Below are 12,711 nucleotides of genomic sequence, written 5' to 3' on the forward strand. Positions count from 1 at the left end.
AGTGCTGGCCTGTGCGGGCTTGTCTCACGTGCACCTCACCCCAGAGCTACGCGGGCAGATGCATACACCGAGGCACAGACCATGATGGGACCAGACAGGGCCCGCAAAGCAGGCTCTCACCCATGGGCCTCAAGGGCTACACACGAACCAGGCAGCTTTGAGGAGAGCCATTCATCATTCTGGCAAACACTGAGTGAGCACCTACCGTGTGCCAGGCATTCTACCAGTAGGTGCTGCCAAAAACAAAGTGACAAAATCCCGGACCCCTCTGCCTAACATGCTGGTTAGAGACAAGTAAGGAAAGACTCTTTTTTTTAGAGAGAGAGAGAGAGAGAGAAACATCCGTTGGTTGCCTCCCGCACAAGCCCCGACTGGACCGGGAATCGAACCTGCAACCTTCAGGTGTCCAACCGACTGAGCCACCCGGCCAGGGCAGGAAAGACATTTTGAACAAATATTCAAGCCTGTTGGATGGCAATACATTCTGAGCAGAAAATAAAGTGGAGACGGGGCTGGGAGTTGTTAGGGGCTTGAGCTAATTTACACAGGGAGTCAGAGACGGTCACACCGACCAGGCGGCATCTGACACCAGCAGGAGCCGACGATCCGCAGCCGGGGCACAGCGGTCTGGAGGGGGCAGCCTCTGGGCCGGGCCCTGCCCTGACTCCCTCGGGCAGGACCCTCGAAGGAGGACGAGGACACAGGGTGACATAGGGCTGCTTCCTGACTCAATCCAGCAGATCTTGGCTGTTTCTGGGTGCAGGATCCCCTTTGAGGCGTTCTTGAAAGTGCTAGAAAGTTCTGGAACACCACTCCCCTGGAGATACGCACAGCTCAGGGGCCTCTGGACCCTTCGCAGGTGGTACTGTCAAGGCTCAGAGAGGGTGAGTCCGTGAGTCCAGAGGCCCCACAGCGGCGACTGCCGCCCCTCCCCCCAGCCCCAACCGTGGAGAAGGTGCGGTTTTCTTTGCTGTTGAATCATAATGAATGGCAGATGGGAAGTTTCATAAGGCCCCCACCCCACCCCACCCCACCCCAGTCAGGTGGTTGGGGCAGACAGGCACTGTGCTACCCCCCACCTCCCCCACCCCTTGCTGGATGGCCCCCCAGCCCACCCCAGTCAGGTCACTGGGCAGGCAGGCACGGTGCTACCCCCTCCCTGCCCCCCCGCTGCCCCCCCCCCCCCCCGTGGCGGCCCTAGGAGGTCAGGGTGACTCCCACTGCCAGGCCGGGGAAGAAAAGCAGAAATCAGCCTGGGTTGCGCAGAGCTGGAGGAGGCACAGAACAGAAATAACCAGCTTGGCAACAGAGCAGGCCGGGCTGAGTCACAGACCAGAGAGCGGACGGAAATGCGGAGGGCCCAGGATCCGAGGGCCACGTCTCTGGGCAGCTGCCCGCTGCCCACTCCCAGCAGCAGGACCGGGCGCCCGGCCCTGGTCTCACACCTTCCGCATCCTCACTGACCTCAGAAATCCACCCGCTCCCTTGCTGCCTGCTGGGCCGGGCCTCTCTGCATTTCTCCTGCTTCAAAACAAAACTCCCTTCAGTTCCCCAAAAGGCAAACTGGCTCCTTGCCACCGGCCAGGCACCGGGCGGGGGGACACTGTCACATATTAGTTCATTGGGAAGCACCAGGGTGAGCGTGTGTGCGTGTTTTTTAGGGGGTGAGGGAGGCATTTTTTTTTAATTTTTTTTTTAGGGAGGAAGGGAGAGGGAGATAGAAAGATCAATAATGAGAGAATCATTGATCGGTTGCCTCCTGCACACCTCACACTGGGGATTGAGCCGCAACCCATGGCATGTGCCCTGACCAGGGATCAAACCATGTCCTTCTGGTTCATAGGTTGACACTCAACCACTGAGCCACGGCGGCTGGGCTTGTGTGCATGTTTGAAACACATACACACAGAGAGAAAAGCATAAAACGTGAATATAGCCCTAGCCAGTTTGGATAGAGCGATATTCCAAACTGGATAGAGCATCGGCCTGTGGACTGAAGGGTCCCGGGTTCAATTTCAGTCAACAGCACATGTCCGGGTTGTGAGCTCAATCCCCAGTAGGGGGCGTGCAGGAGGCAGCCAGTCAATGATTCTCTCTCATCATTGATGTTTCTACCTCTCTCTCCCTCTCCCCCTTCCTCTCTGAAATCAATAATATATATATATATATATATTTTTTTTTAATGTCCCTTATGTTTTAACTAGAGGCCCGGTGCACAAAAATTTGTGCACTGGGGGGGGGGGAGAGGGGGTCCCTCAGCCCGGCCTGTGCCCTCTCACAGTCTGGGACCCCTCAGGAGATAACGACCTGCTGGCTTAGGCCTGCTCCCGGGTGGCAGAGGGCAGGCCCAATCCCTAGGTGCAGCCCCTGGTCAGGCTCAGAGCAGGGCCAATTGGGGAGTTGGGGCGCCGCCCCCTGTCATGCACAGAGCAGGGTAGATCTGGAGGTTGCGATGCCACCCCTAGTCACGCTCAGGGTACGGCCGATTGGGGGGTTGGGGCACCGCCCCCTGTCACACTCAAGGCAGGGTGAATAGGGAAGTTGCGGTGCAACCCCCTGTCACGCACAGAGCAGGGCGGATCAGGGGGTTGGGGCGCTGCCCCCTGTCATGCACAGAGTAGGGCCCATCAGGGGGGTTGGGGCTCCATACCCTGTCACACACAGAGCAGGGTTGATCAGGGGGTTGGGGAGCTCCCCCTGTCACGTACAGAGCAGGGCCGATCAGGGGGTTGAGGAGCTCCCCCCTGTCACGCACAGAGTAGGGCCAATAGGGGAGTTGGGGCACTGCCCCCCATCACACACAGAGCAGGGCGGATCAGGGGGTTGAGGAGCTCCCCACTGTCACTCACAGAGCAGGGCCCATCAGGGGGGTTGGGGTACCGCCCCCCATCACACACAGAGCAGGGTGGATCAGGGGGTTGGGGTGCCGCCACTGTCACACTCAGGTCAGGGCTGATGGGGAGGTTATGGCTCTACCCCGTCACACACAGAGCAGGGCCCGTGGGGGCGGGGGGGATTGGGGCACCACCCTCTATCACCCACAGAGCAGGGCCGATCAGGGGGTTGGGGCGCTGCACCCTGTCACACACAGAGCAGGGCCGATCAGGGGGTTTGGGCGCTGCCCCCTGTCACGCTGATCCCGGTGCCGGGAGGCCTCGCGGCTCCGCTGATCCCGGTGCTGGGAGGCATATTACCCTTTTACTATATAGAATAGAGGCCTGGTGCACGGGTGGGGGCTGGCTGGTTTGCCCTGAATCAGGGTGGGAGTCCCCACTGGGGTGCCTGGCCAGTCTGGCTGAGGGGCTGAGGGCAGTTTTCAGGCTGACGGGTGACTGAAGCTCCCAACCACTCCTTTTTTTCTTTTTTCTTTTTTTATTCTGGGCCAGCTTTAGCTCTGAGGCCTGGGCTGCTGAAAACAGGTTTCTGGCCTTTGTTTACTGTCTGTATTTGATACAATGTTGTGGTCCGGCTGGCTGAAGCCCGGCTGAGTAAAGCAGATTTCTGGGGTTTTATTTAGCTTCTATATTTGCAACATAGTTGCTTAGAGTTGCAGCTGAGAGGCCAGCAAGTCAGGCGGGGAACGTTGGAGTCCTCCGTCACTGAAGCAAGCAAGCCTCCCTGTTCCCATCAGCTGCCTGGCTGCCGGCCGCCATCTTGGCTGGCAGTTAATTTGCATATCACCCTGATTAGCCAATGGGAAGGGTAGCGGTCGTACGCTAATTACCATCTTTCTCTTTTATTAGATCAGAAGATAAAGAATTGGCTATTTACATTTTTTCAAAGTCCCTCCCACTCCTCAGCTGATGGGATTATTTGCCACTGAGGCCACAGTTGTGTCCCTCCCTGGACCCTGCTCATAGCCACACCCAAAGCCATGCCCCCACCCCCACCCCAGGAGTGGTCCAAGGCTCAGATACACCCCCTCCTTTTATTTATTTATTTTTAAACTATTTTTATGGATTTCAGAGAGAGGAGGAGAGAGGGAGAGAGAGAGAAACATCAATGATGAGAATCATTGATCAGCTGCCTCCTGCACGCCCCCTACTGGGGATTGGGCCTGAAACCCCAGGCAGGTGCCCTGATCTGGAATGGAACCGTGACCTCCAGGTTCATAGGTTCACACTCAACCACAGAGCCACACAGGCAAGGCCTCCCCTCCTTTTATGAACTGATGAGCTATTTATTTGGATAAGACAAAAAAGTCTCCATCAGCAAGTCCACCTCTGTGTATGCATCCCAAAGAATAGGAGTCAGGGACTCAGACAGGTACTTGCACACCCGTGTTCACAGCAGCCTTATTCCCAGGAGCCAGAAAGTGGAAACAGATGAAGTGTCCGTTCCTGGTCAGCAGGGCCGGCTTCCTGGACATAGGACCCTGGCTCAGAAGGTTTTTAGTCTTGAGATTCTCCTAATTGTTTAAAATATTTTTTTTTATTGATTTCAGAGCAGAAGGGAGAGGTAGAAAGAGATAGAAACATCACTGATGAGAGAGAATCCTCGATTAACTGCCTCCTGCACACCAGGGTTTGAGCCCGCAACCCGGGCATGAGCCCCGACCGGGAATCGAAATGTGACCTCCTGGTTCATAGGTCAACACTCAACCACTGAGCCACGCCAGCCAGGCCGAAATTATCCTCATTTTGAAACAAGGGCCATACATTTCCACATCTTTTTGCCTCAACCCCACCTGGCTAGACAGGTCGCAGCTGGTGCCAAGACCCAGGAAGTGCTGGTCTACCATCAGGGCAAAGGGCTGGCTTTTTCCTGCCTCGGTTTCCCACGTGGAACCTGGGTGATGACAGGACTCCTCTTAGTGGATGCCTGGTAGAGCCCGCAGGTAAGTGCAACAGCACGAGAGCGGCCCCAGCTGGCCATCGAGGGCATGAAGTCTGGGTGACGTCCAGATGCACAGGCAGCCTCAACCAGGTTCCCTTCCCAAACTGACCTCCCAAGTCCAGCTTCCCTCCTGAGCCTTCACTTAGTCCAGCCCCATCCTCTTCCACCTGGAACGCCTCCGTCCCCTGTCCCCTCCAACACGGTCCCAAGTTCTCACCCCCGGCCCCGCCTCCTCCCAAGTCTGTCCTCCCTGTATTGGCCACTAGAAGGCACCCGTGGGCACTCCAGTCAGGTCCTGCATCTCCCTTCCCGTCAGGCTCCAGAGCGCGCCCGTGAGGCCCCGAGGCAGGTCTCACCCTCCCTCTGGCCACAGCCCTCCAGAGCACCCACCTCACTCAGAATAAAACCCTAAATCCCCTTCCTGACCACAAGGCCCTGCACGACCTGCCCCCCGTCCGCTCCCTGTCCGCTCCTCCCTCCCTCCCTCACTCACTCTGTGCCAGCCACACGGGCCTCCTGGCTGTTCCTCCCGCTACAGTCCTGTCCCAGGGCCTTGGCACAGCCCTCCCCTCGGGCCACAGCACGGCTCCTTCCCTCACGTCCCCTCAGAAAGGCCTTCCCTGAAAAGCCTGTCTGAAACGGCCACTATCGTTCATCCCACTTCCCTGCTCTGCTTGTCACGAGAACTGGGTCTCCCCGCCCCCTTATCTACCATGCCTAGGACAGTGCCTGGCACACAGGGGGCTTTCAAGGCATATCCCGCTGATGAGTAAACATAACTGGAGGAGGATGGGAGAAGTTGGAATTCCTGCACACAGCTGGTGGGGATGCGAAATGGGGCAGCCACCGTGAAAAGCAGAATAGCAGTTCCTAAAAAAAGTTAAACATTGAGTTTCCATACGACCCAGAAATTCCACAATAGAATTGTGTGCACCCATGCTCACAGCATTACCCACAAAGGCCCAAAGGTGGGAACAACCCAGGTGTCCATGGATGGGTGAATGGACAAACAGTGCGGTTCATCCAGACAAGGGAATGCTACTCGGCCTTAAAAACAAAGGGCATTGTCACCTGCTACCGCAGGGACGAACCCTGAGGACATGGTGCTCAGTGACATAAGCCAGACACAGGAGGACAAATACTGTGTGATCCCACTCACAGGAGGTCCCTAGAGGAGTCAGATCCACAGACAGAAAGCAGTCGGTGGGTGCCAGGGGATTAGTGTTTAATGCAGTGGTTCTCAACCTTCTGGCCCTTTAAATACAGTTCCTCATGTTGTGACCCAACCATAAAATTATTTTCGTTGCTACTTCATAACTGTAATGTTGCTACTGTTATGAATCGTCATGTAAATATCTGATATGCAGGATGGTCTTAGGCGACCCCTGGGTCAAGGGTCGTTCGACTGCCAAAGGGGTCGCGACACACAGGTTGAGAACCGCTGGTTTAATAGGAACACTAATTTGGGAAGATGAGAAAGTTCTGGAGATAGATGATGAGGATGGCCACACCACAGTGTGAATATACTTAATGCCACTGAACTGTGCACTAAAAAAATGGTTAAGATGGTAAATTTTGTTATCTCTTTACGATTAAAATTTTTAGAAAAGAAAAAAGTAACTGAAAACAAAAGGCTGCAGAGAACCTGCTGCCCAGCATCTTCCGTTTACAGAAAGGTGGGGGCTTTGTCTTCCTGTCTCCGACTGAGCGGCATGTCGGTCTCTCCCACAAAAGGAAGATGCTTTTCTTTCCTTGATTTTAGAGAGGGAGGGAGGGACATCGAATTGTCCCGCTTATTTATGCATTCATTGGTTGATTCTTTATGTGCCCTCAATGGGGATCAAACCCAGCATCCTGGCACGTTGGGACGACACTCTTAATAAACCCAGCCAGGGCAGGAGGCACTTCCCTTGCAGGATGCTCCAGCACTCAGACCTCAGAGCAGGGCCCTGGTGCCCCCATCCCAGCCCAGGACGGAAGGCCTTCCAAAGGAAGTCATGGCAATGGGTGCCATGAGCTCAGATTCCAGTCTGAAGGTGCCAGGAGCCAGGCTAGCCATTGGGGACCAGGTGACACCCCTGGGACCTTCAGGGCCCCCTCCGCTGCCCCCCACCCATCCCTGTGGCCAGCAACAGGAAATAAGCCAGAGGGGCTGCAGCATTTAGGAACAAGATTTATTCCAATTTAAAACAATTCATTTCAGGAGAAAGATATGAAAAGTCAACTTCCATCAGGCATCTCTGGATTAAGGGGTCAGGGCCCCGACACTGAGCAGAGCCTGCCGCCCACCCCCCTGGACAGGACAGCTTCTGCCATAGGTTGGCATCGAGCTAATTGCACCCATCCCCCAGCACACGTGACAATACATGCATTTCAAATGACAAAAGGTTTAAAAACAGCATTTTATATAATATTTTTTTAAATAGGTTAAGGTTTAAATCGTCTGAAATCAGGACTGTGTAATATACAAGTATAACCCGACAGTGTTCACCCCACCAGCCGGAAGTTCCTGCACTGCCGCTAGGGGCATTGGCACTAAGATGTCTCAGGTCTCTCAAGGAGTTGGGTGCCGGGGAATGGCTATACTGCAGGGTGATCGGACACAGTGGGAGGAGCTGGGAGGTTGGCACGTGAGAGAAAGCATTAGGAGGAGTTCATCAGGTTGAAAATCAAAGACACTGACCAACCTTGCATGGGTCCGGGACCTCTGGCCCCGGCTGGCACTGGCACAGAACTGGTCTTGGATTCCCCCCGGGACACGGGTTGGCCCTGCCCTCAGCTCCTGGAGTGGGGCCAGGCCCGTGGTGTTCCAGAAGGTCCAGTAAGGGGGTGGGGGTGGGGAGAGGGGCTGGGGGCTTTAGCCAGCCTTGGGCTGTGGGATGCTTGGCACACTGCCTCCTCTCTAAGAGGAGTTATTCTCCCGGTGCCTCCCCCACATGCTCATGCACATCTCAAGAGTCCAATCCAGTTCCCTTTTTGTGATCTGGACCCTTGAGAAGTGCTAGGACATCAAGATGCCCACCCTATGAGGACCTCAAGTCCTCGCACAGGCCCACCGCCAGCAGTACCACCTGCTTCCCCCCACTGAGGGCAAGAATGGGGTTATGTTCAACCCTCTCAAATAGACACATGGCACAAAAAGGACCCTTTTTGGAAAATTGGCCGAGAAGCTGGGGATCCCCAGCTCATTCTGCCCCCAGATGGAGCTGGTAACCAGGAATGTAGCCACCCCCAACTTCTGCCTGTCTTTGGCTCCCCATTGCCCTGAGGCCTTCCTGGTTTTGTCCTGCTGGTGGGATGGGGAGAGGAGGAAGGAGGGGCCAGCCACCCAGGACTGGCTCTTTGGGTGGGTTCGATTTTCCTGTTGTTTCTTTTGCATTTGTCAATGGCCCCAAAAAGGAGCAGCCACACAGACTGCTACTTTAGGGTCCAGGTGTAGTGGGCCCGTTCCCCTTCCACTGTGCAAAACAAAACAAACACTGTAGTGTTCAGTCTACATCAGATGAAAAGCCAACTCCCTCTCCTCAAAAGACCAGCCCCCTGCTCGTGCCCGCCCTCAGAGTCCCCCTGGGAGGGGGACCTAGGCCAGGCAGCCCATGGCTTTGGCTTAATGCATGACCATGGCCGGGAGGCTGCCCAGGGCCAAGGTGCCAGCTGCTGGCTCCCACGCGACCCTCAACAGCTCTGGGCAAAGTGCCCCTGCTGCCTGCTTGATTCCCAGGGGCCAGCAAGTGCGTGCCACGGCGGCCACTGCGCCTGGGAACCACCACAGGACTCTCCCTCAACCTCTCTCTGCTTCGTGGGAACAGACCTGAGAATATTCGGAAAAAGTCCCCAGCCCACAGTCACCACCGTTTCCAAATTGGCTACAAAATGGAATCAAAGCAAAAATGACTCTCATCCAAGTGGGCCCTCTCCTGACTCCCGGGCCATGTGGGCTCCCACGGGCGCTCTCCGGCCTGGGTGAGCACATGACCCTCAGGCACACAGGGAGAGCTCCAAGCAGGCCAGATGGCCCTGGAGACACAGCTCAGAGGACCCCTCAAGCCCAGGACCAGGCAACCACCGGAGGCTGAGACAGGGTCCAGAGATATCTTCACTGCAGAGGAGCCCTTATACTTTTTGTTTTTCCTTTAAAATAAAATAAAAAAATGGTTAGGCACTTCCCAGGGTGGGCAACAGGGGGAGCCACCCACCCCCACTTCTTGGAGTCCAGTGAGCAAAAATACAGCGTCGTGGTGAAGATGGCAATAACTTAAAAAAAGGAAGAAAGAACAGTCAGTCTCCACGTCCCCACGTCCCCACATCAAGGGACCAGGGCCAGCTGGGCGGTTCTGTCCCACGGTGGCCGGTGGCCGAAGGTGCAACCCCAAGGGGTTGGGGCCAAGGTCAGGGGCCAAGGAAGGCCTGGAGGCGCTGGGGGCAGGGCACTTGTTTGTCTCATCTCCGCTGTCTCATTTTTCTTTTTTTTTCTTTTTCCTTTTTTTTTCTAGAAAAAGGCGAGCCACAGTCAAGGCCAGAAAAAGGCAGCCTGTGCCGCTGACAAAAGGTGAGAAGGTGCACGAAGTATATAGAAAGAAAGAGGTACATCCCCTGATAACTGTGAAATAAAAACCATTTGTTAAAAATATGAAAAAAAAATCAGCTCCTCTGCGGTCAAAGCCGCTGTCACATCATCACACAGGAGGGTCTGTCCCGTGGGCTCCCCACAGGGTCACACCAGATTGTACTCCTTCAGGTTGAGCTGCAGGATGGTGTCCTTGACGGCCGCGAAGACAAAGCGGATGTTCTCCGTGTCAGTGGCGCAAGTGAAGTGCGAGTAGATAATCTTGTCACTGTCGGGGTTCAGGTCCACAAACATCTTCAGGATGAACTCCCGGGCAGCCTGCGCATCCCGCTGAGGCCCTGGGGGAGGTGAGGCGGATTAGTCAGGCGGCCCAGGCCTGTCGTGGAAGGGACAAGGGATGGGGACTGGGGTGTCAGCCATGTGGGGCAGCTTATGCCACAGGCTCCAGGGCTGAGATGTGTCTGAAAGGAGGCAGCTTTCTGCTGAGGGTGTGCATGGAGTCTGCACAGCCCCTCACTCATCTCCACCCACTTGGCCCTTGGCCCCACCTAGCTGGGACCACCACTTGCTGTGCACACGGGATGCTCCCATCACCTCCAAGCTGGGGCCAACCTTCCTTCCAGCCTCACTTCACTGGATTCCATTCACACTGCACCACAAATACACGCCCACATCCACACACGGGCATGCATCCACACACATGTGCCCAGACCTACATGCACACCCACACACCCTTGCACATACAAACAGCTGCCACCCCAGCCAGGCTGTCCATCCAACTGTCCACACCCTTGCCCAGAGGCTTCTGCCCACAATATTGGTCCTTCCTGTCTATGGTCTGCACCCACCCTAAGTCTTGGTCCATCATCTCCACTGTCCCTTCCCAGCTAACCTCCTACTCTCCCTCCAACAGAGTTCCTGTCTGCCCCACCAACACTCCCCTCCCACCCCCCACACCCCTCACACCCCTCAAGAGGCCCAGAGGACTGAGCTCAGAGCCTAGCACTCTAATCCCTGCCAAGCCTCACTCAGGTTTTTCAGGGCAGGAGCCAATGGCCAAGATCACAAGGCCCCACCCATGACCGGTCAGGCCAAGCCTGTCACCCCCAACTCAAAGGCTGCACACTGTGTTTCACAGGCAGAAGCGCTTAGGGAGATGTCCCATCCATGATCCCTGCTCTCCTAACAAGCACCTGCCTTAGAGGAAGGGAGTGGCTGAGCGCCCTGGGGCAGACAGCTACAGCTCACACACAACAGAGTGGGGGTGCCGAAAGCTGGGATGGTTCACACAGGAATTGTCTGCCCTCCATTAGGAGCTCAGCTGATCCAGGGAGGGATGGGACGGCTGTCCTGGGTCACTCTTTATTCCCAGCACCACGCTCCTCCTTATGGCCGGGCCACTGAGCCCACATGAACTTCTCACTCTGCGTGGGCAATCAGGGACAGGCCACTGCGTGGCGGACTGGGAGCTGAACATTCCAGCGTGTCCCTCCTATTGCTGTGTACCGACTGCAAGGTGCCCCCTCCCACAGAGGATGCTCTCCCTGGGACAAGGCCTTTCCGCTTGGGAGGATCCTGGAGGAAGCAATGAGAACACAGTGCGGGGCCACGGGAAGCTCTGGCCTCACTGACCATGCTCAGGCCTGAGGGAACCACCTTCCTCGTGTCAGATGAAGGCATCAAGGCCCAAAGAGGTTAAGGGTTGTGCTGGAGACACCTAGCTCGCCTCCCCGATAGGTCCGGTCAGGTTCGGGGGCTCTGGAACATCTCCTGGTTCTGCGCGGGCCATGCAGGGAGGATGAGGTACAGAAAGGCAAGGATCCCCCGGACTCACCATCAAACTCGGGGAAGTAGTCCACCAGGTGGGAGTATAGGATCTTGTCCTCCAGCAGGTCCTTCTTATTGAGGAAGAGGATGACTGATGAGTTCTGGAACCAGGGGTAGGTGATGATGGTCCGGAACAGGGCTTTGCTCTCCTCCATGCGGTTCTGTAGAGGGAAGGCTCCGGGATCAACGAGGCCCTGGGAGCCGCCCTCATCCAGAGCACTCAGAAGGGCCAGGGGCTGGTGAGTAGGGGAGCCCCTCACTGCTACCCAGGGCCTCCTCCCCTTGGCAGTCCAAGCGCTGGGCAGGGTGTCTCACCTCGTTGTCCGACTCCACCAGGACTTGGTCGTATTCACTAAGGGCCACGAGGAACATGATGGATGTCACATTCTCAAAGCAGTGAATCCACTTCCTCCTCTCGGACCTTTGTCCTCCCACATCCACCATCCTGCAGGGGACAGGCGTGCCACAGGGGCTCAGTGCTGGGCTCTGCAAATAGCACTGCTTCCCCCAGCAAGCCCCTCCCCACCAGCATGGCTCTGTCTGCTAGTCACAGGCACTCCAATGCCCATTAAAGCCCCAAGAGTACACCAATCCCCATTAGAGCCCTGAGGGTCTCCCATACCTGCAGGAGCCATCAGAGCCCCCCAGATCTGTGGGAACAGGCCTCACATCTGATTTCTGTCTAACAGGAGCCCTTGGTCTAAAGTGACTCGTGGAGCCCTAGCCAGTTTGGCTCAGCGGATAGTGTCGGCCTGCAGACTGGACTGAAAGGTCTCAGGTTCGACTCCGGTCGAGGGCACAGGCCCGGGTTGTGGGCTCGATCCCAGTGAGAGCCGTGCAGGAGGCGGCTGATCAGTAATTCTCTCTCATCATGGATGTTTCTCTCTCTCTCTCCTTCTCTGAAATCAATAAAAACATATTAAAAACGAAGTGCCCAGTGGACAGGCACTGTGTGTGGACGTGAGGTGCGAACCCAGTGGGACCCGCAATGTGGGCCCCACATCCCGCATCTGGAAACACCCTCCCTCACTGGCCGTGATGCAGCGTTGTCTATAACACACTAGCCCTAGTCGCAGCCTCCGTTGACGAACACGCGTCAGTAACTGTGAGGGGACGAAGGGACAGCCGCCGAGAGCGAAGCTGTGTGTCCTGTTACTGGGTGAACACAGCAGGCTGCAAAATTCACTATCCAGCATGAGAAGCAGATAGGAGGGGGGCGAGGGGGCGGGACTAGGGACGATGTCTGAGAGACAGGGTTAGTTACAGGGGATTTCTTTTATCTGTTGTTAATTCTCACCCGAGGATATTTCTTCCCATTGATATTTATTTATCTTTTTTGTTAATCCTCACCCAGGGATATTTTTCTATTGATTTTTAAAGAGAGTGGAAGGGAGGGAGAGAAACATCGATGTGAGAGAGACACATCGACTGGTTGCCTCCCACATGAACCCTGACCAGGGCCAGGGATTGAGCCTGCAACC

The 12,711-nt window shown here is 55.9% G+C and overlaps 1 protein-coding gene across 1 annotated transcript in view; it reads right to left on the reverse strand.

Moving 5' to 3' along the window:
* Nucleotides 1-6,996: 6,996 nt before the first annotated feature.
* Nucleotides 6,997-12,711, reverse strand: part of GNA11 (G protein subunit alpha 11) — a 30,617-nt gene continuing 24,902 nt past the window's right edge. The window contains exons 5-7 of the mRNA XM_059697227.1: nucleotides 11,546-11,675; nucleotides 11,238-11,391; nucleotides 6,997-9,741 (exon numbers count right to left, since the gene is read on the reverse strand). Of these exons, the coding sequence (XP_059553210.1) occupies nucleotides 9,551-9,741; nucleotides 11,238-11,391; nucleotides 11,546-11,675 (475 nt within the window). The 3' untranslated portion in view covers nucleotides 6,997-9,550. The remainder of the gene's footprint in view (nucleotides 9,742-11,237; nucleotides 11,392-11,545; nucleotides 11,676-12,711) is intronic.

The sequence above is a fragment of the Myotis daubentonii genome, chromosome 5, assembly GCF_963259705.1.
Source record: "Myotis daubentonii chromosome 5, mMyoDau2.1, whole genome shotgun sequence".
In the NCBI taxonomy this organism is placed as follows: Eukaryota; Metazoa; Chordata; class Mammalia; order Chiroptera; family Vespertilionidae; genus Myotis; species Myotis daubentonii.